The following is a 27,774-nucleotide window of genomic DNA, read 5'->3' on the forward strand; positions in this document are numbered from 1 at the left end:
CATCTTTAAAAGTATACAACAGTTCGGTACCGGCAATTCGATCAATCCATTCTATCACCTCTTCGTTTCCCGCCATATCATATTGAACAAATTACCGGTACCGAGCTGTGGTCTAAAATTGTGATCTACTCAGTAAAGATGATCAGGCTCGGATACAGAGGGAGGCTATAACCAATGGAGGAGAGTGCACTTTATTATCGTATTACCTTATATGGAAACTAATTACTCTCCATGAATAAGATAGCCTACCTCATGTATCCGACCCTGGATGATGATGCATTATTTTACTTCACCTCCCGTGGGTTGAGGAAGACACGAGTAGTCTTACTTCTAATGTCTCTGTGTTTTTAGGGTCATTGTCATTTTGCAGATTCAACGATGAGCAAATTTGTAGATCAAATCAAACTAAAAAAAATTAAAAACATACTCCTGCAGCCAAATGGAACTTGTCAACTGTGTCTTACACTGTCAAGCAAGTCACTTTAACACGTGAACAATCTCAACTATCCAGACCATTTTGTATTGTCCTCAGATAAAATCCAGATAAACAGCTCACGTTTTATAGAAATGTTTAAATCAAAAGTTTTGTCTTTTATTGGTTTTTTGAGTCTTTTTAAAATCTTTTTAATCTTTTTAAATTCTCTCCAAGAAGCTTTATTTTAGTTAAGTGGATGAGAGTTCAAACCAATTTGATTGACAGCAAAAACCAGTTGCATTGATGAAAGTTGATAAGCTCTAACAATATCCAGGAATCATGTGTCAGTTCCGTAATTTAGTATTCTGAAGATTGAGGTCTCTAGGATTTTAACCTCAGTCTGAACCGAGCACATTAATCATTCAGGGGATGAAGCCAGAATCAAAATAAGTTATTATAAGTCGATTGTCCAAGTTTGATTTCGAACTCTTGGTGGTCTTACAAGCAAATAGTCGTTCAGCCAAGTAATGCGAGACCATTTTGAAAGACCATGGTTGAAACGAATCATGAGTAACCAGTACTGATTGCGCTCCCATAGCGGCTTCCCATTGGTCAGAAGCAAAAACATTCAAAATTTTAGACCAACAGAAAGTCGTTTTCAGATAACAGTGGTCCCAATTACCCATGGTGCCTTTCGACTTTAAAATGAACCATGCTTGATGAATTATTTCGATACCCCTTCATCAACTTTTGTCAATCAATAGTTTTGTTGGTTTTCTTCTTCATCATTGGGTTTAAAGAGTAACATAATATCAATCATAGCCAGTGATGCCGGTCAATTCAGTGACAACGGTTCTTTCTCCAGGTTAAGATCAACAAAATTGGTGTTATCTCCTCTTTAAGAAGTTGGATACTTTACCAGCAGGCAAAGGAATTAGCATAGAAAATAAATGGATACCTTCTGCTTGTCATCTTCACGCAAGACTATTTGCATACTTCTGCTCTCTACCACGAAGCTCCAACGTCTCAGCACCCATCTTCGGCCCTTTACGTTCCTGATGAGAGAAATTGAGATTCGATGTGATTTAGAAAAAACCTCTTTTTGAGGAGGTTCAACTATTTGTGGCTGAAAATACCTAACCCTTTGGAATTCCAGGAACTTTTAGGTTTAAATCCTTTTGAAATTCTGAATTTCCGAAGGTTACCCCATGTAATTTCATTTATATTTGACAGATTTTTGCATACCCCTATCTGAATCCCCACCACATATCAAGTCTCACCCCGCCCCCTTTGAACGGAAATGGACTTTTCCTGAAATAGCATAATTTCATGTTACGGGTGATCACAAAGAAATCTGTAAATTCCAAAGGGCAAAGGACACAATTTAATACTTTTCTAAGCCAAAACAATGAAGCTAAACCTTAACTTTAAACTTTGAAGGGTACAACCAGAAAGAATAAAATGCTGATGCTAATCCCAATCCGTTCGTTTCGCAGTGTTCCTTTGCAAATAAAAATCGCCACTAGACTAGTTGAGTGAAGTACCCGGGGTCACCAATACCCGCTATGAATACTACAGATATAACACCGCTATAAAGACTCTCTCCAAAAGAAAAAAACCCTAAAATTCGTTATCTTTTTAACCAAGTGACACATTCGACACCAACATAAAAGGTTTAAACCTACACATCATCAAACCCATACGCCCCCGAATGGGTGCTGTTTTCCGACACCGTGTTCTTTGCCACGGAAAGTCATATGATATGCTTTTTAACCAATAAGATTTGATAATTGCGAGGGGAAAACAAACACTATGGTTTAACTCACTAAAATATTTTGTTTAATGATTACACATAATTATCTTTAGTAAGTGTTCTGTTTTCCCAAATTGTGACGTCATGCCGTGGCAAAGAATACAGCGGAGTCTCTTTAACTCGAACTTCCATAACTCGAATGTCTCCTTAACTCGAACAAGAATTATGGTCCCTTCAGCTATCAATGCCGTATAACCCTCGCTCCATGTCTCGAAACTTCATCAACTGGAAAAAATTCGCGTTATGGAGACTCCTAATTGTATTGCTACAAGATTAATACAGAGCCGTTAGTTGCGCAAACACAATCTGAAAAACTTCGGAATTCATAATGACTTAATCACCGGAACTTTAGAGTAGTAATGTGTCTGAGAAAACGAACAATGTTGTTGAGTTGGCAATCATAGTTAATTAAAGAAGAAATGACAGTAATGAATTGGTATCTACTGCAATTCGGACGGAAGAGAAAGGATTAAGGTGTGTCCGATACACTGCAAGAACGAAAAAGAAGACACTTTGTGGTGGATAGTGTCGGTAATTATTCAAAGTGTCCGATAGCCCGGGGTCCACTTAAAGCTTTTTTATAGACTGGATGACGCGATTAAATGGCCCGGTAGTATATGGTAATACTTAGGTATAATTCAAAACAGTCCGCCAGATTTTCGTTTCTCTTTCTTAATTATATTTTTCAACTTCAAGTAGCTCGAAATGGCAACCTCGTCAAATGCTCCTAGTCTACTTCACTGGACTCAGCGTCACCAAAAATTATTAGAAAGCAAAGTTCAGCCAGAAGTAGACTCTAGTCTAAAAGTCCGCAAGCCGTGCCTAAAAAGTACACATTAAAATTATTAATATTAGGTTACAAAGTGCGAGAGTGCCGAATAGCCTATTGATTGTGTATGGTTTGGCGCGTAAATACTTGTATAGCATAATCAATAAAGATCAAAATTAAAGTTATCCTGTCGCCAAGATTATGTAATGTTTTTGGAGTCAAAAACGTATCGTGATTAGCAAAAGGTCTAAATGTTTTAAACATTCTTTCAAGCTTGACTCAGCTTGAGAGAGTAGAAGCGTTACCTTGGAGCTGGAAATCCCATGGTGAAAACCACATATTCATTTCATATGACATATGACGTCATACGTTGCACGTTTTTATAAGAACATCCAAAATGTTTGGAGCCTTGTGATATTCTTAACTTTTTTAGTTTTAAGCTTAAAACTGTTCTTAACATGTTCTTATTTTTACCATTTTGTGTGTATTTTTTGTCTGTTTTCCTAAAAAATCGGGTGTTTTAGGGTCTAAAAGGTCTTAAAACGATTTAAGATTTTGGTCATCGAAGTCTAATGTTCTTATATGGTTTGTTCTTATGAAAAAAAAACATGTATTCGATGGATCACCAAGTTGTTTAAATGATTAAAATATTATCGAAAAACCGATACGAGCCGAACGAGAAAAATTTATTATTTATGAGAGTGAATTTGTATTATTTCTAAACGTGTAGTGTTTTAGGAACGTTACATAATATGTCCTGCATGTAAGACTCGGAACCAAACTCATTTTAGCCTGTACTAGCCCGAATGCCCAAGAGCGACTTTAACTTTTTTGAAAAATCTTGCCGTGTCAACTTCGTAGTTCTTTTCCACGAAGAAGAGTTTTTCACAGGCTAAGCTCATATAAGCGTTATTAAAATACAAAGTTAAATCAAAACAAAAATGGTAGAGTAGAGCTGCGAGCGGAATTGCGTAGTTCATTTGTTTTGAAATTTTGCTGCTTTGATTGGTCAGTCATTTGATGACTATGCAAGTTTCCCTCCACTGATGCAAGTTACCTGACTTCACGGTATTAATCTGAACGCTTTTACGAGGAGACTTACACAGTAAAAATACGTGGAAGATAAGGGTTTGATTCTGAAGATTATCAAAACCACAAAGTCTTATCAAGTTTATCTATTTGGATATTCATATCAATCTATTAGACATATTTCTCATTTTTTGCAGTTTTAATGATAAAAACTAAACGTTATTAGGAGAAAATTTACACAGTAAAAATACCTGGCAGATCGCGTGACAAAAGGGTTTCATTCTGAAGATTATTAAAACCACAAAGTCTTATCAAGTTTTATTTGGATATTTCTCATATTTCTCATTTTGCAGTTTTAATGATAAAAATTGAAGGCTTTTACAAGGGAATTCACACAGTAAAAATACCTGGGAGATCGCGTGACGAAAGGGTTTCATTCTGAAGATTATTAAAACCGCAATCACCAGAAAAAATTGATACCTTATAAAAACGCTTTAAAATTTAAAACGAGACAAAAATACCCCTTCTTAAAATAACTACTTCGGTGAAAAAGTAATAACAAAACTACAATTAAGAGATTAAAACCCCCGTCTATGTGAAATTTTGTAACATTTTTCACCCTTACCCTTTAATCTTTTATAAGAACAATCTCATAAGAACAACGAGGCTCAAAAACGACAAAAATAGCCCGTAATGGCTGAATTTTCAGTAAATTATAAGGGCTTAACTCTCAAAATAAGGATAAAATCATAATAATCCTGAAATCTATCTTTAAATTAAGAACAGAATAAGAACAGTTTAAGACTAAAAGTATAAAAAAATAAGAACCGCCGAGTCTCAACAAAACTTTCCTGGTTCTTACAAAAAAAAAAGTGGACGAACCAACCGTTGACCAAGGAGCTTACGAACGATCCCAGCGGAAGATTTCAGAATTGCCTAAGGGAAAGCATATTGAATCCTAAAAATCCCCCAAAAATAATTAACAAAGGAGCCTCTGTCAAATTACTGCTTCTTGTGAAAAAATATTTACATTGTAAAAGTGTTGAATACCCTTTTTTAAGTAACCAGCAAATTTTTGTTGAAGCTCGGCTGTTCTTATTTTTCTTATACTTTTGGCCTTAAATTGTTCTTAAACTATTCTAATCTTTAGGGAAAATTCGGGTTATTATGGCTTGTGATATCCTATTTCTACAGTTTTGACCCTTAATTTACCCAAAACTCAACCATTCCAGGCTCAGCATTATTCTTAAATTGTTCTTATTTTTTGGACTTTTTAGCCTTATTGTTCTAAGAAAAGATATAGTGTACTAGTTGTGTATTGGCCATGCCTAATGGACCATTCCATTTCATATCCATACAGGGGGCGGGGGGGGGAGGGTGCACGAACATTTCCAGAGGGTAATCCGAGAAAAATTTCCAGGGGGTCTTTTTTAATTTTTCCAAGGGGGTAAAAAGTTATTGTAAAACTTCCACAGGGTAGAAGACTGAACTTAGTTCGTCCCACCCTCACTTTAAGGTATGAAAAGAAATTTTCCAAGGGTCTCATTGCAAATTATGCCATTTTCCAGGGGGTATCAACACATTTTCAATAATTTCTTTTTGACTTGAAAAGGTTCGTCCACCCCCCTGTATGGTTTTTAATGGAACAGCCCAATATCGTTTATAGACTTATCATCTTTCAAAGACATCTTCTAAACTCTTAAGAAAGCATAGGTGAAAAGATTGCTTCAACCTGCCTGGAAACCGTTCTCAAGGAGGATTTAGTCAACAAAAATTGAATTGGATTATTTCTCGTGTTTTATTTTGAAATACTTTTACAGTGGACAAAAATCTAAGTTGAATTTTCTTAAGTTTATTCTGAGGTTTCTTTGCAAGGGAAAACAAATATTTCCAGACGGTTGATAATTATAATAAGCTTTTACGGTGAAAGAGGTCTGGGGGAATTAAAGGAAAAACAGAATTATTCCTCTCTCTCTTCGGACAAGAAAGCAAGTAATGAATAATTTACTATATTCAGGTTTTGGAATGCTTTTATAAGCATTCTATGTTGTTTGAAAGAAAGAATGTGAAAAAAATAAATCGTGGAACAATGGCAATATGCTAGTAGTTTATTCGAAAGAATAAAATCTGCTGGCACATAGCGTTCATGTGAACGCTGTAAACATTACATAAACGTTAAAACAACGTTGCGCACCAGCTAGAAAATGTGTTTTTAAATTATCCAAAGATGAGAAAAAATCAGAAATGTGAAAGAAAAATATTCTGAAATACCAGCAGAATGTATTCTTATAAATAGACCAGAATGTTCTTATAATTTTGTGTGAGAAATCTAGACAGTCGGAACTGATGTTCAGCGAAGGTGGAGAGCAAAGAATGAAAGCACCCTCCATCTTACCGTCTATTCAAAAATATTCATGATTCATTTTCACGGAATAAATTATATCAAGAATTTCGCATAATTAAGAGAATTAAGATTTCCTTTATGGTAGAGAAAGATCTGCAGGGAAGAGAGATATTCTCCTACGCGGAGGATTGAAAATTCAGTTTAGTTTTTCATCACGTTTTTCGTACTTTTGTTCATTAGTCAAGAGAGACTTGAACTATATCATTCTTTAATTTCTGATAATGAACTGAACACCCAGAAGAAAAGATACACGTTTCTCTCATAAGAAAAACAAGAATCTTTGGAGCCTTCGGATGTTCATAAGATTTTGAGTTTTAATTTAAGTCTAAAATTAAAAAGTGTTCCAAACATGTTCTTATTTTCACCATTTTGTAGCCATTTCTAAGAAATCGGGTGTTTTAGATTCCGCAAAGTCTTAAAATGTTCTTAACTTGTTCTCAACATTTTGGCCATTGAAGCCTTTTTGATCTTAAAGAAATACGGGCTTTTTTATAAGAATAAACTTTATAAGAATTCGTGATGAAAGCCAAAAAATTACGAATATGCTAAGAATATCACCATTATGGAATTTGGCAACTGAAGATAAGAATGCCATTTTTATTAGGGTTCTAACCTAAGAATGCTGTAAGAATATTTTAGAATGATTTTCCCCAAAAAGTTAAGAATATCTATCATGAAATGAAAAAACACCATTCTTATAAAAAAAGCACGTAGTTCTTATAAAAAATGTGTATTTTCTTTTATCACTCATCGTGAAATCTCAAGTAATATGTCAAAATGAAATCAAATCATTTTCATCATTCAACCCGGGGGAGGGGGGGGTTACTAAGGCGAAAAGTGTGTCGGGTATGTGCGAACCATAAGGGTCCCATTTTTACACCCTCCAAAGTCTCTCTAAGGATTACAAAAAACCAATTCACTCTCTGAAAGGGTCCAAAATTAACGAAAATAGAAATTTCCGGGAAAGCGGGAAAGTCGGAAAAAATTGGATCTTGGTCAATGAAGATTTCAAGTATTTTTTTGTGGCCGTTATACGGCCAGAATACTCAATTTTGAATTCAGTTTTATTTTACTATGTGTCAGCAAAATGCCAAGAATATGTAAGAAGGTGGGAAAAATCAAAATTTTCCTGGCATTATGATAAGCAATCAATCCTTGAAAATAAACTTTTCATAGGGCATCCAACGGGTCTCGTGACAAATTGCTTTAAGAGGTTACCAAGCTGGCGGAAACTCAATTTCTAATCTGAAAAAATGGCCAATGGCAAAAGTGCTTGAATTTTTGTCTGCTTGGTATGTAAGGACAGTGAGGATCAATTTCGTTCCTTCCCAGTTTCCTTTAGCCTCTAAGGGTCAGTTTTAGTTTTTTTTTCTGCCGGGGGGCTAATAAACTCATGATGGAGATTGGAAGGAAAGAATTAAACCTACGTTGACCATTGACGAACGCTCGAAACTGGTACCTCCACATTTTCTAAAAAAAAGAAGAGAATAGAATATGTCATTGCAACTCCGGATGATGTCGACTAGGGATTGGCGGGTGTTAATTCAAGACGACCTCGTCGGCAACCTACGGGAAACCAACGTCTTTTTAATTCCCTATTTAATCTACAGTACCTCTAAATAATTTCTTTGTAAATTTAGTTCAAGTACCGTTTTCAAAGGTTTAAAAACACATTTGCTGGATCCGATCTTTCCGATTTTTTGTGATGACGATAGAGCTTCAACAACGGGTTTGCTCGCTAGGAGAGACCTAGAACAGTTTCTTTCTGCTTTTGGCTACGTTTTCACATTAGATACCAACTTTGCCAGACGAGATGGAGTTTTTATAAGATACTTTAATAATTGGTCATTTGAAGTAATAAAATGACACATAAAATGACACGTTCTTTAGAAAAAGTAACAAAATTGTTTTACTACTGGTTAACAACCAACCAAAAACTCCATCTCGTTTCAACTTTATGTTACATCAAAGGAAAGCTTTTTAAATATGAGACTGCTAAAGGGAATTATCTAGCACTCGGTGTAGAAATTATCTTCCGAAACGCTAAAGCTCTGAAGGTCGGGAAAACTGTCAGAAATTGGCTCGCTCTTTAAGAGCTTTAGCGTGGGCGGCCACTCATCCGCCATTAAAATATCAGATAAAAATGAACTTACGAGCATGGGTTCTTGGGCAACAGACAATCGTAGCCGATCGCTTTGTGTTTACAGTTTTTACATGCGAAGAAACGTTTAATACGGTCTGGTAATTTGACGTGTAAATGTTTCTCGTCCAAACACTTTTTCAACAATGACTCGGCTTTGTAATTGCACTGGAAATTTAGGGAAAGAAAAAAAATGACTCGTGAAAGTACCATTGTTTGGCAGAAGATTCCACGAGGGGAAGAAAGTGTCTACTTCGCAACATTAAAAAGAACGACAAAATTCACCGTCCACAAACCCCGAGCGAAAGTGACTGTACAACTCTACGTATTCATTCTTCTTTGTGTATTACGTATAATAACAACTAGCAGTTTATAAATACGCATGCGTTTTAACTTTGTTTTGAAAATGAAACAATAGATGCGGAGAACACACTTTCTCTATAGGTATTTTAGACTCAATTCTTCATGGTTTCGTGAGATAAATATAAAGCATAATTTTACTGTCGTTTTGCATAAAATTCCACTTCCCGCATAAGATAACACTGACTTTCAAGGATTTTTACGCTAGTTTTTTCCCGGGATAACCGACATGAGATTGGAAAATTTACCGAGTCCTGTTTTCTTTTTCTGATAGAACATTGGCGGTGGAATCTTAGTGCGGGAAGTGGAATTTTATGCAAAACGACAGTAAAATGCTTCATATTTATCTCACGAAACCATGAAGAATTGAGTCTAAAATACCTTATGTGCGAAAATCAATACAAAATTTTTATCTAGATTACACCTTTTAGACCGTAGCCGCCAATTGACGCACGGGCATTTTTTTGCCCATTTTACCACCCAAAAACCGTCCCAGATTTTGTTCGCACCTATAGACAATAGAAAGAGGTGTCAAAAAAGGATTGGATCGAGTTCAGGGGGATAATTAAATAATTAAGTGGCGCCTGACCGCGAGAATACGGTCGAAAAGGTGTATTCGAGAAGATAAAAGGACTCTCAAAGAATTAAATTATCAAAAGAGACGTACCACTTTGCAAGCATACAATCGCACTTTGATTTCTGTTGTGTTGATCATTTTTTGTTCCATTGCTTCTTTCTTCTCTAATGCTGCAAAATATTTGTCCTCCCGTTCCGCTTCAGCCTGGTGGTGTCAAAAAGATTAAAAGTTTGGTTTTTAAATAAGAGTGATATCGTTTGCTTACTCGTCAATTTTAATTTACAAACTTTTTCACATTGGATTGACAATTAGGATGTGAAGCAAAATGATCAGAAAGAGTATCAGCACAATATAACAATAGACAGACACTGTCCTGATATGAAATATGTGTCTGAAACGGGAATACTTATGTAAAAATAAAACCTTTTAAGTTATTTTTTTCTAACTGCCTTTCTTATAGGAAAATGAGAGAAAGGATCCAGAGCCACATCGCTAGTTGCCAATTTAACCCTTCAACGCCCATTCAATCCTTCAACGCCTATTTTACGGAAAAGTACGGTGTAAAGCCTAGCCCATACTAGACGTCACCCGCGTTTTTTCTACGCAATTTATGTCTACTCCACTTTGCGACTTTTTCGGTTTTCGGGCTCTAAATATTCTATTTCTCCGCAAATCGTCAAAGTGGGACTCACTAAGAAACGGGATAAAAAATCCCGGTTTTGATGAGGTACTCGCTATGCAAAGCCTACTAAAGAATGAAAACTACTTTTCAAGTTACTTTTCTAAAATAAGAACGATGAAGGCTTAAAAATACCAAAAAATAAGAGCATTTTCAGAAAAATGCCTGGAATAGCCCAATTTTAAGTTTTCTTTCCAGGCTCTCCTAGAGCATAACTTAAAGAAGAATGAGAGATGTCTCAATGGGGAGAACCAAAAACAATGCCTATTTTACAGAAAAGTACAGTGTCAGACAGTGTTTAAAAACCTTATAAAGTAAAAAAGCGTTTCAAGATCAGAAATATGTATTATTAAAACTCAATGGAAGACACAAATCATCAATCACGTGATAAACTCGATTTGAGGAGAATGAAAAAAGCATATTTTTTTTAACGAGGTATACTTTGTTGATACTAGGTACTCTAAGGTCCCGAATAGACGTCCCCACCTGCTTATTAATTTTCGAATATTTTCCAACTGGAAAATTAATAAACGGGGGGGGGGTCCTAATAAGAACAGGGCTTATTAGGACCCCCCCCCCCGTTTATTAATTTTCCAGTTTTTTTGTTTTTGAGTTGAAGTGTAAATCGGACTTAATCTATTTCGAACGTTACGTAAAAGGAAAGTTCTAAATATTTTCAGCCCCCCCCCCCCAGTTTATTCAGACCCTCCCGTTTATTATATTTTACAAAAATTTCGGACCCCCCCCCTTTTATTCAGACCCCCCTATTATTCGGGACCTTGCTTCATATTTACGCTAATGTATTTGGGAGCAGTGGCTGAATTGTCAAGGCGTTAGTGTTTCAAACCAGGGATTCACGGTTCAGATCCCCACTCTGTCCAATGTTCCGTCCAGTTCTTATATATCTGAGCCGGTCGGCCGTGGTCACCGTGAAAACAATAGAAAGACCTTGGAGATTCCTAGATTGCTAAGCTTTCAACGTTAAATATAGACTCTATCTATCGGGGTGAATTGCACATCTTTTTGTGCTGTAAAATTTAGGGAGATTTAATATTTCAAATTTTTAAATTACAAAAAACTGAGGCAGTGCTCACTCAGATTTGAGAGCCTAAAAAGGCTTAATAGCGTTAAATAACGCGAGAAAAAGGAAAAATATTAACAAAAAACAACTTTTTATACCAATCGTACGGCTCCGACATTTTTGGATTTGGCTTTATGAAGTTTGATAGCTTCTTCAGAATTTGGATCAAGTTCACCAAAGATGTCTTGTAGAAGACCTTTCTTTCGTTTCTTCTTTGGAACTTCATCGTTCTCATCACCTGCTCCTTTGGAAAAGAATCAAAGCGTAAATCAGACTTCAATACGTAACTTTGAGCGACCGTGTAGTGTAGTGGTAGAGCGTCCGGCTACGGTGCGCAATGTTGTGGGTTCAACCATTGAGTTTAAAGCCCAAAGGCGAATCTTTAACCTTTCTCGGGCAAGAAAAAGTGAAGCCTTAAAATATGCGCCGTATTTTATGACGGATTGAATTTAGCGATTTCTTTGTTTTCGAGTGGAAAATTTTACTTTCAATCCAGAATTTGTATAAAAATCACATAGGTTGCTCAAGGCCGGGCAACTTTGGTAGGATTTAGTGGCTTCAAATCCTACAAAGGAGATTCGATTCTAGTCCTTCGGGCTTATACTTTATTGGGTTCAACCCCCAGCCGGGTCATACCAAAGATTTCCGAAATGGTATTTGATGCTTCTCTGCTTGATGCTCAGCAATTAAGAGAAGGATCAAGAGTAAGTGGAGCAATCCAGGGAGAAAGTGTGGCGCCCTCCCCTACCTTCGGGTAGATAGCTATCGAAAGAGGAGTCTTACTGACTAACTCAGACAGCCCACCTTAGGAAGAGAGTCAACTGTACTTACCTTCATCATTCGATTTGTCAAGGGAATTTTCAAGCCTCGCTTTGATATGTTCACTGGTCTGTTGTTTGTTTTTCTTGTCCTCGTTGTCATGGATACCACCTTTGGAACGAATCTTCTGAATGGCTGCCAGCTATAAAAACAACAATTCCATATTTGAAGAAAAGCGAAGATAAGCGAAGAGTGAAACATTTGAAATAATTTCGTAAATATTTTTGTGAAAGAATTTTTCGTAAATTCTTTTGTGAAAATTTTTTTACACTAATAGTCAAAATAATCTCAATTCACTTTTTTTCGAAAAAATCTTCCTTAAGAAAATCGAAGAAGATTTGAAAATAAAGACTTGCTTATTATGACATTCAACCATAATACTTTGAAAGGAAAAAACGAAGGAATTCTGCTGGTACAACTCGAGGTTTCGAGTCATTATTTATATTGTAACGAAAATGTGGCTGTCAAAGTGACAGTCCGCAGCGCTACATGTAAATGACAAGCTATGCCAACACTAAGGTTATCTCCCGAACAGGAAAGTGGTGTTGCCTGTAAAAAAAGATGGCTTCCTAATTTTTTCACATTTTTTTGGCCATTTTATTGAATTTTCGACCAATTCTTTGCGCACCCTTCAGAAAGTATGTCTCGAATCAGGAAGTAAAATATGGAATTAAGAGGCGGCATAAGCATAAGTTATTTATCTCCAAAACAACCATTTTTGAAGTGTTCAATGCCAACTTTTACGGTTGGGAAACATGCTTCCTTCCTGATTCGGAAACTTTGGGCGGTCGAAGTATTTCCTGAAATATTTAGATTTAGTGTTGGCGACGGAGGGAGTTATGTTCAATACAATTGATACAGAGATCACTATACCAGTCAGCAACACTATACCGAAATTACAAGTAAGTCTTATAACAGGAAATTTGAAAGGTAGGTGGAAAGAACAAAAACTCATGAGGTAGGCCTCAAAAATGACAGTATCAGAAAGTTGTTTCCTTTTTGCGGAACACCGAATTCCCGTGCGGGAAATATTTCTCGCAATGGCACAACTTTGGCAAATGTATACAGTTGACACTCTCTAACTCGATGTCCGATGGAGAATAGAATTTTCATCAAATAAGGGAGCCTAATAAATGGTAGAGCGTGTAGAAGAGTTTCTTGTTGACACAATAACTTTCAATAAACAGTTGACGCTCTCTAATTCGACGTTCTACTATTCGATAGGCTCCCTTATTCGATGAAATTTAAAGTCACCGTCAACAAGAAACTCTCATCAACGACGCACCCTTATTCGATGAAAATCCAATTTCTCTTGAGCTTGAAGATTGAATTAGAGAGCGTCAACTGTAAACAAATAATGGAGCATATCGAATAGTAGAACATCGTAATAGAAACCATCAACTGTATTTATATCAATATACCTTAGCTTTTGTTGGTTTCAATGTTGGACCATTCTGCTGTAACTGTTGTTTGTTTGTAGATCTTTCAAGCGTCTCGGTAAGTCCTTTGTCATTACCGTATGAAATTTGTGATACGGAAGTGTCTTCTCCGGTATATTTATCGTAACATAGAAAGTCTTCTTCGAAGTCTGACTTTGAGTTTCGTAAACCACGCCCAAGCATTGGCGCTTTGCTTTTATCGAGTATTAATTTATTTAAATTTATTTTCTCTTTTTTACGAATGGGCTCTTGATTATTGTTTTCTTCGTCTTTTCGTTCAGTTTTATCTCCGCCATTTGGGGTTGCCTTGTTAGTTTTATCTCCACCATTTAGTGTTGACTTTGTAGTTTTATCTCCGCCATTTAAGGTTGACTTTGTAGTTCTATCTCCATCATTTAAGGTTGACTTGGTAATTTTATCTCCACCATTTAGTGTTCTCTTTGTAGCTTTATCTCCACTATTTAGTGTCAAATTGTTCGTTTTATCTCCGCCATTTGGCGTTAAATTGTTCGTTGTTTGATCTGTACTTGATTTCCTACGTTTCACTTTTTCATCCGATTCAAAAGTCATTTCGCGCTCATTTGACTCATTTCTTTTATCAACACTCAATTTCTTGGGTTTATCTTTCTTATCCGACGAAGTTGTCGTTTCAAAGAATTCGACATCGCAAAGTTTCCGTTTCTTTTGCGCGGGATCAGGTTTGGGAATAGACGGAGACAGATTTCGATTCAGTTGAGGATTGGTTTGCAAGAATTCTTGTTTCGTGTTCCGTAGAAAGGAACGAGCGGAATTGCATTTCGATTTGGGAACTTTGATTTCCTCCTCTGAAAACGAGACAAATAACAAAAGGAATTCAAAAGAGGATACATGTGGTGACGATACTCATAGGTTCAACACCTGCGAAGATGTATGTCATCGCCTGTACTTCGAGTATCGTCGTCTATACACCAATAACTCTATCGTGTCGCGAGCGCAGGGTTAGCAGTGTCTGGTAAGCATGTTAATTTCCCTATCCTAGGGTAGGTATCTATTCAGGGATAAGGTCCATTCCGGATGATTCAGAGGGTTCTCTTCTCTCTTCTCATTCAAAAGAGTAACAGAAATCATGCTCAAGTAATTTTCAGTAAGGATAGCGTAATAAAATGTCGAGAAATCAAACCTACTAAAATGCATAGAATGCATGGAGATTTTACTTTCTTCATTTTGGCTCACCTTAACCTTTTTCAACTGATATATTTTTTTATCAAAATTTATATCCCTATAAGAAAAGTGTCCAGATGGGAGCTAAATTGCTTAAGATTGATCGAAATGGGCCTTTTGCAAAGGGCTATAACTTTTGAGCCAGAAGAGGTATTAAAAATCTGAATACATATTTAAAATCAACGAGGTTCAAAGTTTCAGAAAAGAATGTAATATTTCTTCTTCATTTTTCATCCCCATTTTTTAATTTTTTAGAATATTCTCCAAGGCTTACATAGAGCTCCTCAAAATTATCTTACCAACGAGTTACAAATTTTAGTTATATCTTTTTTTCTATCAAGGACAATACCGAGTTTATGTATTTGGGCGGCAAAGTGACTGAAGCAATTTAAAATGACCCACAGTTCTGACCCGCAAAATCGAGGACCGTAAAAGAGCTGGTTTACCCATAGAATTATTAAAAGAGTTTACCATCGTCCACAGCTGGTCAGTTTCTCGTAAAATTTTAGCCTTACCGTCTCCGTCGCAGAAAAAAAATATATATAAACTCGGTAACGTGTCAAAATGGATGGATAACCCCAATCTTGGAGAGATTTTAATTTCCCTTTATTTATTTTTTTTTCGATTTGGATTGAATAAATAGATAAATTATTTGACACAGGATGAAGTATCCGTTCAGCTCTAGTTTATTCGGCCGACTTTCTTCCCAGCCTTAATTGTTAGGCAAAAAGTGAGCAGAAAGCCAGCAGTTAAAATCTTTGCTTGAAAAAAGATTGAAAGAAGACATTGCATTGACATCGAAAAAGAGAAACGCATTAGCGAGATTATGTATCGGAGATATTCTACGGCTACGGTTCCGGGGCTGCCCATGCGGGTCGTGTCCATGCGACATATCGTTGTCTACTTTGCTCTATACGGGAAAAACACCAATGTATAAGCAAAGTCGACATAATGCCGTACGTCAAATATCGAACTTGCTTTCAACCGCCATTACTTCCTTGCCTTACTCGCCATTTCCTTCGCCGCTTTAACCGTAGCCGTAGAGAATTCACATAATCTCGCTATTAACTTTAGACAGGCAACTTTCTGCCCACTTTAATTTACGCGAAAAGTGGACCGTCTAAACTAGAGTTTAGTTTCTGAAAAACGAAAGAAAAAAAACGCATACCTTTCACTTGATCTCCTTTCAACAATTTGTGGAGATTTCTTGCACCGACTGTCGGTACATTCAGCAGCTCCTTACTACGATGAGACAGATAGATACAACATCAAGAAGTTGACAAATAAAACAGTTGACGCTCTCTCTAATTCGATTATTTCAAGGGGAATTAGATTTTCATCGAATAAAGGCCGGTCTCCACTTGCGCGCACTGCGATCGCATCTTTTGGCTAGAATCCTTTTTGCTTGGAAAAAAGATTACGTCATAAAAATGTAGCGCGCGCTCGAAAAAAAAGTTGAACACATTTCAACCGTTACGTCAGATCACGCCAATGGAGTTGCTTCATTTTTCTTTTGACCAATAGCGTGGAAGCTTTGCTCGAAAAAGTGCGATCGAGGCGCGCGCAAGTGGAGACCGGCATTAAAGGAGCGTATCGAATAGTAGAGCATCGTTTTAGAATGTCATGCGTAAAACAGAATACAAAAAGGCTTACAACTCCTCAGTGCCACCTTGCAGTTCCAATTTCTGTTTTTCTGAATAAAACGAAAATAAATTAAAATGGTGTTGGTATAAATTGGTATAATCATAACTATGCAACATAAACTTTAACAAATAATCGGAAAATAAAAATGAAATCCCACATTATAGAAGCCCGGGCGACGTGCGATGCATAGACCAGGCTGCATTGACGTGCAGAAAAACTTATTTGTAAAACTAAGTAATTTCGCTTCATGAATGATCTAATAAAATAGAATTTGCAGTGGTTTTGACATAGACACGGGAAGAGTAAGTAAAATTTGGGATGAAATATTTTGTGATAATCTGGAAGGCATTTCTGCGCTATAACTCATAACAGCTTAGACCTAACCCAGCTGGCACACAACGTTGTTTCGACGTTTATCTAACGTTATATGCACGTTGTGAACATTAGATAATTCTCTCGTGTGACATGAGAGAGGACGGTATAGAATGTTTCCATTTTTCATTTAGAAACGATTACATTTGATTTTAGACGGCCGATTTTCTGCTACCTGTCGGTAAAAGATGAAAAAGTAGAAGTTCGACAATCTGAACTTAAGCTAGCCTGTACCACACCGGGCGCCCATGGGAGATATATTTGTTTTTTGAAAAAATCTTGCCGTGAGATATTCCCCGAAGAAGAGTTTGGTACAGGCTAAACTAAAGCTTACCTCTTTTCATTTTCGTTTCCTGAAGATCTTTTGCAGCCAATGCTTTGACGTCACTGCTCACAATACTGCGTAAACCACCACCGCCGGCGCCGGCGCCGTTCGACGTTTTTTGTAATTTGACGTTATTTCTTTTTTTATTTTCCGATAATGACAGTGTTTTTCCGCCGTAATGATAGTCGCCCATGTCGATTGATTTCTTCATATCATTCATGAGATGTCCTTTTTGATTTTTGCTGGTGGTGCCATTCCGTGGCCCTTTACTGTAAGAATTAAAAAGGAAGAGAAGGAATGAATTAAGCGTAGGGTGAATGCATACAAAAAATCAAAAAACGAGAGCTTGTTCAGAGTGTATCTTACATATATAAAATAGTCTTGCTTAGTTCTGAAATTTCGAAATTTCCGTTGATATCGAGCCGGGGAGGGGGGGGGCATGTTTTTCAAAATATCAGAAATGCACTGTAAGGGTGGACTTTTGATAAATGCACTGCAAGGGTGGAAATTTCAGCAAATCTGGGAAAAATTGCAATTTTTTGCACTAAAAGAGTTTAAAATTTGAAAAAATGCACTGTAAGGGTATGAATTTTACCGATTTTCTGCACTGTAAGGGTGCGATTCTAAAAGCCAATTTATTCGCCGCACATACCGTCAGTTGGTAAACCCACTGCCCGCCGGGATATCGAGTCTTTTTAAAGACATAAAAAATCGTGTAATAACCACGTCACCAAGGGGTTGTTCAGGTGTATAAGAGATTGTGAACTGTTACACAAAAAAACTTCACGAAAAAAGAATTTTACACATCATTGTAATTGCCTCCATGCAGACTCGCTTAAATGGGAATTTCTTAGATAAGTTCTCAGACAAAATAAAAAGTTCAAAAAAGCTGACAAAGAAACACTTCAATATTCAAAACCACTGGACACCGATGTCCGGCCACAAACATTTTCGACGCTCACAATATAATTATATTATAATACTCCTGTGCAGTAGAAGTGTCTAGTAAATATCTATGTTTCAATAAATTTAGCTAGAAAATAGCAATTTTGAACGCTTCTAGGATTTATATTTGCTCACAATAAATTCTTTCAAAGCGAGAGGAGTAGAAATAACGATCTATCTTTCAAGTTCAAGAAACTTTCCTTATAACTGATGCGATTGACTCTGCCTCGGTTTTTTTGTAGTTTTAAGTCGGAAAAATTCACAGCAAAGAAAGGACAAAAATTGGAAGTCTCAACTGCATTTCTTAACAGCACTTTTCTCGACGTATAGGGCTGTTGAAAGGAACCGAAAAACTGCGGGAAATGGATCGCGTTAAACTTATACAAAGCCCAAAGGGCCAGACTCGTAACTCCTGGATAGGAAATGAAGCCACTTATTTCCCATCCAGAACGCCCGCACGCCCACGCCCTGGTTTTACACTAACGCCGGACTGAAAGTAAAATCTATCACTAGCTTTTAAAAACTGCAGTCGTTCAAGAACAAAAGAACCACTAGATACAATCCGTCGTCATGATTGCAGCGCGTTCTGGATGGGAAATAAGCTGAAATAAGCGGCTTCACTTTTTCTTGCCTGAGAAGGGTTAGAGATTCTACTCGAGCCCTTCGGGCTTTAAACTCAATGGTTAAAACTATACAAAGACCTCTCAAACTTCTCCTCGAGCAAAGAAACCATGAAAACTATGGCTGAATAATTTTAAAAGGACGACCTCGCCAGGATTCGAACCTGGAATCCCCTGATTCGTAGTCAGATGCCTTATCCGTTGGGCCACGAGGCCATGATGACAACTGACAACAGGAAAAATGACACAGAGAAAAACCGTTTTAAATTACAACACCACATATCAATCATTTTAAAGATAATAATCCAATTGAAATCAAAACAAATTATGAGTCATCTAAAAAGAATTGGCAATCATTTAAGTTATAGACGTGTTATTACCAACTTGAAATACATAGCAGAAAGCAAGGAGTCAAAACTATAGTATTTGAAGCCAATTCTTTCCTACATAAATCACGCGGCTTGCGTGGTTTCCATAAAAACCTCCGGACTAGAAGTAACATTTTCCACCAGAATTTGAAAAATTCAAACGCAAAAACAGTGCTAAATTCAATCCGTCTTGTGATGTGTCATGCGTCGTGCACAAATCTACATCGTAAATTCTTTACAAGTCCCCTCAAAAGCCGACCGAACCACTAAGAGTTGATAGATGTACATATTTCATGATACAGACATACCTTCCACCGGATTGCAATTCCATTCGTCCAGCTTTCGCTTTCTTGAAAGCTTTTTGAACGTGAAACTCACAGTAGTCTCCGTATTGCCTAAAAACAAAACACAAATATAAAAAATATCTAGACGTCCTACTACTTTCGATAAATCGATAAGAAGATATGAAGTCTTGAGTCACAGCCAAAAATCTCTAATTCTCCTTGGGCTTGCACAGAATCACCGTAATCTAAATCTTTCTCTAACTCTCCAAAACTTAAAAGATTTGGTGGCTAAAAATGATATGTCCAATTATAATTTAATACCGTGCTACTTCGAATGAACGCGCCCTTTTTTTAACGCCCTCTCGAATAAATGCCCCTCCTTTGAGGACAAATTTTTAAAGAACGCCCCCCCCCCCTCAAATAAGTATAAACGCCATCTCGAATAAACGCTCCTCCTAAAGATCAAAAAAAATAATAAACGCCCGGGGCGTTTACTCGAAGTAATACAGTAAAAATGGATACCATAAATCCCTTACTTATTGATGAACATAGTACACGATCGTCCGTCAGATTTGCGCACTCCTTTACACGTTGCCAAGTCTCTGGACGTTCCAATCTCCATTAGCTTCTTTGGGTTGTCGATACTGATTGAGATTGAATTATCTTCCTGGAAAGAATATGACAGACGGGTTTAATCTTTTTTTTTTTTGGTAAGAGCAGTAACTTTTCAAACTCTGAACATGGAGGGCTACTAGGCTATCAAAACAACGTTTCAAACAATTCTTAGTCGGAATCGTAGACTTGACCACCCCTGATATTATGCCCCAAATTCATGCTCATTGGGTCCAGGGCTATCGTTTGCCACGCTTAAATTATCTAAAATATTTTCTTTACGTGATAGTGGAAAAAATTGACGACCCTAGAGCCTTAGCAACCTGTTTGATTATTAAACAAGAAGCCTAGCGGCGTGAAGGCCCAGCCCGATGAAAAAAATTAAAAACTTGAAACTGATTAAAGGTATCAAAAGTAGAGAGAGATGAGAGGTCGAAAGATAAAGATAGGTTGGAGTGATACCCTCACTTGATTAACAAGGGTGCCAGTGGTAAAACTTCAAATCAATTCTAGAGCACAATATAACCTATTATAATATATTGGAGATCCAGTTCCGTAAGACGGCGCCACATAGTGAACAGGGTCTAAATCTAGACGATGGTCAGTATGTCACGTCAAGGTTCTGGAAACCAATGCTTTCGCACATCAGGTTGAGTTCATTGCATGATTGCATTGATGTCATCTGACGTCAATTCAATGATCTCAACCGAACGTTTGTTAACCTGATGAAGACCTCCACGAAGGAGGTCGAAATATTGTTTCTAAAATTTATATTATGAAGAATGACCATTAAAACGTAATGAAAAGAATATAACCTAGTAAAACATATAAAAATGTCGGTGGTCTTTTGTTCACTTATTTACTAAATACGATTAAATTCCGAATTTAAGAAAGTCATTTTTATGAAATTAGGGAATTCGGTCAAACAGCATGTTCCCAATTTTTGTTACTTTTACTTAATTACCACTAGCCATAGCTTGAAGCAAGTTGCAAATACAAAAGAAAAAACTCGACAAAATCTTTTTTCAACTTTTGCTGACGTCAGCACAATTCAGAAAAACAATCACCCTGCACAATGCTGACGTCAGTTAATTCGAAAGAAAAACCTCTTCAAAACTTTCCTTTTGATGGCTTTGCAGTTTTAAATCCAAATTTCATTTGCCCAAACTTGGGAAGATAGCTCCTAACTGTGATTATCATATTATAAAGCCTTTCATTTATATGCAACTTGATTTGTGCGACTTGATGAGGTAAGAAAAGTAGACCAGAAAACAGTTTTTTCCAAGTTTTGGTAAAAAGTTGAAGTACGTACTCAATCAAAATAATTAGTTAGGCGGTCATTTCCAAGGCAACACACCATTGTCTAGTCATTATACACAGCTGAACAACTATCTTGCCAGTTTATCAGATAAAAGCAGCGGAAGGATCCCGAATATAGTGCCAGGAAAGTTTCTGTTGTTGTAAGGCACCAGGTTATCATGTCGTTAATTTATTACGTAATATTTTGTCACTAATATGGGGAGCTTTAGGCGAACGTGACAGTCTGTAGTAATTAGTTATTCAAAGGGCCGTTAGTAAAAAATAGTTTGGTTCCCGTCACCCCAACTTTGAAAAAGTGGGTCGGTCAGGGTTAAAAAAATTTATGCTAAAAAATATCATGCGACTCAGTATCTTCATCCGCCAGGTTGTTTTAAAAACCCTTCTCTAAAAATTAAGCCCCAGGTTCTTATAGCCAGAGTGGTTCCATTTGGTCCAAAAAATGAAAATCGGGAAAAAATCCATACAAAGCTGGATTTCGGATTAAATTTGGATGGAAATCCGCTCAAACGCTGCTCGCTACATCGCTCAGAGTTTGTAATGGCGGAGGTTGATGATGACATTCGAGCAGCGCCAAAACCGCTTCCTGTCCCTTCGACTCCTTTTACTTAAAAGAAAATAGGGTCGGTCGGGTGTGATGGGAACCAAGCTATTTTTTACGAACGGCCTAGACCATTGTGATTGCCTAAAACGACTATTGGAAATTGTATCATCTTTCAGTAATGTTTTGTAGAAATCCACTGGTTTGCTATAATTCAAAATTTGAATATTCATCCAAAAAAAGTTATCTCAATAAAAACCATAGTTGGTATCTTGAAAAATGGAATCGCCCCAACATAAAAAATTGTCCAGCACAGTTCAGTTGTCCAAAGTTGTCAAATTGTCAAAATCCAGTAAAGGCTTCCATCATTCAAATTGAAACGACAACAAAATGTGTTAATTTTAAATAAATCCTGCGTCCTGCAACACTAAAAACCCATCACCGATCTCTAACTCTATCCAATCACACCACATACTTTACAACCAAATTTGATAAACTATTTCATGATTTGTATTTGTAATCTACTGTAACTCCATCTTTATTTGTTTTTGATATCAAAGCCATTTACTAAAAATAAAGTCTTTTAAAAAAACAAGAAAGAAAAAAGACAGCAATACTATTGAGGTAGAATTTTATGTTTATGAAATTATCACTCATAAACTTCATGAAAACTTGAGCAAAGACAAGAAGATTTGGCAAAATGTTTGAAAAAAGGTTTACAAAGCAAATTCACTACAATTTTGTTCGATTTGAAAGTCTCTTGACCTAATATATTTAAAGAAAATGGTCTAGAAAGTCTAAAGCCTACTCTCGCTTCGACCGCCATCTTGTTTTGTTTTTGTGCAAACGTTGTTTGTTTACGGGGCGCGAAATCAGAGAATATATCTTTCATAGCCAGTATCCGACTTTGGCGAGCTCTTTGCTTTTAAGACGCCAAAATTAAGAAGTGTGGTACTGGTTTTAAGCGCCGTTTCTACCAAAACAGACCCGGACAGACACACGTACGAACAGAACGTTGCAAATGAAAGGCCCACTCGCTTAGCGCTGGGCCAAAAATGTGTACACAATACACTGAATCAGAAGTCGAATTAAAAGTAACACTGTACAAAAGATCTGCAGCCCTCGAATTTCAAGTAGAGGTAAGTCGACACGCAAGTGCTGACCAAATGCAGCCGAAGGTCGGCGAAATTTTGCCGATCTAGACTTGTTTCTAGGTCACTTATGGTCTGCTGCCGATCATACACGCTCTTTGGTCGGCTCTTAGGTCGGTACTGCCGAATGCTGACCTGAATTTGAGGGCTGGGTCTGGGTATTGGGCTATTCCAGAAAAAATATATACCTCCTATGTTGAGGAGGTCCTTTTTTAAAAAGGCGACCCCCTTGGATTTTTATCTCCCATTTTTTGGACCACCCTGGATTTTCGATCTTGTTATACTGACCACCCTGGATTTTCAACCCGATTTTCCAGACCACCCTGGACGTCATAGCTCCTCAACATAAGGGGTACAGACTATTTCTGGATTAGCCCATTAAAATTACAAACGAACCTTTCTTTTGGTGATGGATGGATTGAGCAATGCAATGACAGCACCGTTCTGTGTTTTCCAATGTTCTTTGTTGACTTCACTTCACCGAACAGAAAGAAAGCCATCAACACATTCTCACTACCCATTCCAAGATCGCTCAACTTCCACACTAAAACAAACAAATATCTCTAATTTATGATACATTACCGAATTTGTGTATGTGTATTTTTCCTGTGACAAAGACGGTTAGCTTCTGATTTGACTACATCCTGATTGACTGAGGACGACGTCAAATCCAGCACTTTTACCGTTCCCGATTTTGCGGGTCAGAACTGCGGGTTATTCTTAATCGCTTCAGTTACTTTACCGTTCTCAAAAGTGCAAATGCGCATAAACTCGCTATTAATGTTATTTCAATATGCTATTATCATAACTCTCGCTTATTCGAACTATCCAAACCCCATCAAAGGTGAAACTCTTCCTAGATAATTTGTATATAGTTCGAATCTCTCTGTAATTTGAACAAAATATATTTCCGACCTTGAATCAACAAGAGTCAGTACGTAGTTTATCAACAGGAACTCTCGAGAACTTTTAATAAAGGTTTAATTTGAATAGCGAGTCAAGTCGTAAAGTTAGACGAGAGAGTTAGAGTAGACGTTAATGCGTAAAAAAAACTGTGGGAAATAATTTAATACGTAGGCGTTGGAAGTTATTTTTATGAGCCACTACAACCCGAACAAGTTTTTTTTTTTTGCTTGTTCTTTTTTTTTATTTTTAAAAAGTTAGATGAAATTAATACCATTAATACCTCCTATGAAGTAGGAATTTCAAGTTGGAACGCTTAGCGCTGTCCAGACACTCTTGCTGGTTCTGTGCACGCGAGACACAGATACCATAATGCAGAGTGGTGATACTCGAACTGCGCGAGAGAGCATATAGCTCGTCGAAGGCGCAGAACAGGATGAGTGACACCACACACCACAATGCCTGGCATATCACCCACACTCTTGTATCAGAGTAGTGTACCCAATTCCCCTCGCATGGTATGGGTTGACCCGGGCGAAGGTGTTTTCACTTGCCAAGTGAGCACACAACTACAGTGGGAATCGAACTCGGACCTGAGACAGGAGTAAAGGGCGATGACCACCACACCACTACGCCGTTACATACAGTGGAAACCACTATAAACTATAGACAAGTACACACAAGAATTTCTTACCTGAAATTTTTGCCATTAGATGTTGTTTTCTGAGGCATTTTATCAAACCAACACGCCATTGTCACCCAGTCTCCTTCAATGTCATAATTTTTCATCTTGGATTCGATGTGGGAAATCTTGATCACTCGGCGCCCTTTCATACGTTCGTCTAAGACTGCTGATGAATCATTGGATTTCTAGAGATATTGAATTTATGAAGATATTAGGCTTAAATTTTATAGATTACGAAATTTACAACTAATTAATTGAGAAAAAGGTTTTGACACTTTGATACAACTATAAGGAAACTAACTAAAGTTTCGCCTCATTGAAATTAAGTTCTCTCAAAATCAATAGTCATTGGATTTTATTAGTGGTGACAGATAGGAAAAGATTTCAAGCTCTATATTTTAAAATCTAGGAGCCACAGACATCATATTTCTTTACACACTAGATAGGTTAACTGCTAACAGATTTTCAGTACAGTGTCCGTATGGTACTAGTCCGCCATGCTGTTTTCACTAGACTTTCGAACAATCGAATTTCAAAACATTCGAATCCCGTTATTGCATGAAACCAAAAAATAATACAATGGTGGGCTAGTCAGTTCATAATCTTGACACACTTCCTTTATATGGTAAGCCTGATTCGTCGAGTTAGAAATCACTGCTAGTACATCTATATATACTAAAAGTCTAATTCGTATGAGCTGTGGGGGGGCCATATGGATTTTTTTTCAAGTTTTTTTTTAGATCGAGCTCCGAGCGGGAAAACAGTACAGTGTTCTTTTTTCGAGGCGGAGTACGTTTCTTTTGAGACACGTCACCGGAAAACATGCCTACGGTTCCTTGCCGATCGGGAAACGTCGCCCGGTTCGGAAGCGTATTTTTGATCGGACCATACTGCTTTCTAACAGTCAAAATAAAGATGACGGCAAAAAAAACAACTGGTTGCTACTGCACATTTGCTCTTTTTCTTTGGGTTTTATGCTTTAATGAGTTGAATTGGATCATGATTTTTGTGTGATTGTTACAAGAAATGGACGATGATGAAGTTCTTGTTAATCTTTCCTGGATTTGATGTTCGTTTCGTTTGGCATGAGAGATGCAATCTCTTCTATTCTTTTTAAAAACAGGACATTTTATCACTTTGATCATGCTAGGTATATTTGAAAATTAAACCGCCTCACTTTTGTAGACAGACCGACCGCCTCACTTTGTAGACCGACCGATCCTCACTTTTAAGACCGACCCGACTCACTTTTTAGACCGGCCGACTCACTTTTTACCGGCCGAATCACTTATTAGACCGGCCGACTCACTTTTAGACCGCCCTAAAACCGACCAACTCACTTTATAGACCGACCGACTCACTTTTTAGACCGACCGACTCACTTTTTAGACCGACCGACTCACTTTTTAGACCAACCGACTCACTTTTAGTTTAGACCAACCGACTCACTTATTAGCCCGGCCGACTCACTTATTAGACCGACCGACTCACTTATTAGACCGACCGACTCACTTTGTAGACCGACCGACTAACTTTTTAGACCGACCGACTCACTTTTTAAACCGACCGACTCACTTTATAGACTGACCGACTCACTTTTTAGAACGACCGACCGACTCACTTTATTTTAGAATCTAAACGTCCAAATTCACAACCAAAAGGTTTTTCACGTTTAAAATGCACGTTTAGATTTAATATTCAAAGATAATCGACCGACATGATACAATAAAACTTTCACTTTGTCGGTCATAAACTTGACATTTTCTTTCACGTGCGTTTAAAACGTGGAAAAACTTTTGGTTGTGAATTTGGACGTTTTCTTCCCTGTGCGTTTAAAATGTGGAAAACTTTCAATTTTGTCGTAAACTTGACATTTTCTTCCACATGCGTTTAAAACGTGGAAATTTTGCTGTGAATTGATGTGTTCAACAACACTCTACTCGGCGGGTGCGACGCCGGGTGACGGCTAGTTTTCTGTACTAAACATGTTAGGTAAAGCTAAATCAGATTAAAGAAGACCAAAACCAAAAACCTTTCAAATTTGAATGAATCTAAACGAATATGGAATTGAAAAATTATGTTAATATGGGGAATTCTCGCGGATATTAAATTTCATGGACGAACTCATTACGCACGAGCGAGCGCAGCAAGCGAGTGCGATCTTTGGCAAAAGCGCGGGAAAAAAAGCTGATATGCGGGGTGATAAAATCGATTTTTCAGCTTTTTTAGCCTCGTTTCCATTCAGACTTTCGTCGTCGTGTGCAACTGTCTCAACTGTGAACATGGAGAATTGTCAGTTACATCCGACTGTCTGTTGGAAGCATTACGTAATGGATTTTTTCCAAATCTCTTTTTAAATCGAGCTCCGGCGTGAAAAACAGTAGGGTTTTTTTTATACGAGGATAAAGACGTCATTTCTTCGAGAAACGTTGATTGAAAATATAAGTATCCTTCTCGATCAGGAAACGTCGCCCGGTTCGGAAGCGTAGTTGATCGGACCATACTGCTTTCTAAACAGTCAAAACAAAGATGGCGGCAAAAATAAACAATTGGGTTGCTATGTTCTTTCGCTATTTTTCTTTGGTTTTTATGCTTTAATTAGTTGAATTGGATCATGATTTTTGTGTGATTGTTACAAGAAATGGTTGATGATGAGGTTTTCTTATTATTCCTTCCTGGATTGATGTTTCGTTTGGTTTGGCATGAGAGATTGATGCATCAAACTATATAAACTTCAATTAATTTTGGCCCGTATATTTACACAAATCCTAACAAGGCAGGTGACTGAATATTTGTGGATAAATCTGACCATGCTATATTTGAAAAATTAAATACTTGAAACATCAAAAAAGTTTGAACTCACTTTTTTATGATGGTCAGATGGTAGATAGATGCGGCACCCAAAGAAATGGTTGTGGTTGGATATGAACTGGTTATGCTTTAATGTAAAAATTTAAACCCAGACCAAAATTTACTGATTGATGATTGAATTTAATTTCCCTTGGTATTCTAAAAATGCAACGTGGAAAACTTTTGGTTGTGAATTTGGACATTTTCTTGCACGTGCGTTTAAAACGTGCAAACTTTTATATACTGTGAATAGAATTTGGACATTTTCTTCCACATGTGTTTAAAACGTGGAAAACTTTTGGTTGTGAATTTGGAAATTTTCTTTCACGTGCGTTTAAAACGTGCAAACTTTTGCTGTGAATTTGGACATTTCCTTCCACATGCATTTTAAACGTGGAAAACCTTTGGTTGTGAATTTGGACATTTTTTTCC

At 37.2% G+C, this 27,774-nt stretch overlaps 1 protein-coding gene and 1 non-coding gene across 2 annotated transcripts; both read right to left on the reverse strand.

Annotated features, from left to right (window-relative positions):
- Window positions 1-8,579: 8,579 nt before the first annotated feature.
- Window positions 8,580-23,443, reverse strand: LOC136802864 (protein MCM10 homolog). Its single transcript, XM_067059629.1, has 11 exons — window positions 23,301-23,443; window positions 19,820-19,950; window positions 19,308-19,394; window positions 17,076-17,335; window positions 16,379-16,418; window positions 15,894-15,967; window positions 13,508-14,349; window positions 12,099-12,228; window positions 11,366-11,511; window positions 9,598-9,711; window positions 8,580-8,738 (listed from the first exon to the last, which is right to left on the reverse strand). Exons 2-11 carry the CDS (start codon window positions 19,903-19,905, stop codon window positions 8,580-8,582), a joined length of 1,938 nt encoding a protein of 645 aa, XP_066915730.1. The 5' UTR covers window positions 19,906-19,950; window positions 23,301-23,443.
- Window positions 18,775-18,847, reverse strand: Trnar-acg (transfer RNA arginine (anticodon ACG)). Its single transcript has one exon. It is a non-coding gene; the product is annotated as a tRNA-Arg (tRNA).
- Window positions 23,444-27,774: the final 4,331 nt, after the last annotated feature.

Source organism: Clytia hemisphaerica, unplaced genomic scaffold, assembly GCF_902728285.1.
Source record: "Clytia hemisphaerica strain Z4C2 unplaced genomic scaffold, Clytia hemisphaerica genome assembly, whole genome shotgun sequence".
Taxonomy (NCBI): Eukaryota; Metazoa; Cnidaria; class Hydrozoa; order Leptothecata; family Clytiidae; genus Clytia; species Clytia hemisphaerica.

What these genes read in the sequence shown, in the direction of transcription:
- LOC136802864 (XM_067059629.1), bottom strand. Translation starts at nt 19,905, where the DNA reads ATGGAGATTGGAACGTCCAGAGACTTGGCAACGTGTAAAGGAGTGCGC. An exon ending in GAATTGCAATCCGGTGGAAG is followed by an intron (nt 17,336 to 19,307) that starts GTATGTCTGTAT and finishes TAATTCTTACAG; the next exon opens with TAAAGGGCCACGGAATGGCA. An exon ending in GATTGTATGCTTGCAAAGTG is followed by an intron (nt 8,739 to 9,597) that starts GTACGTCTCTTT and finishes CTAAATTTCCAG; the next exon opens with TGCAATTACAAAGCCGAGTC.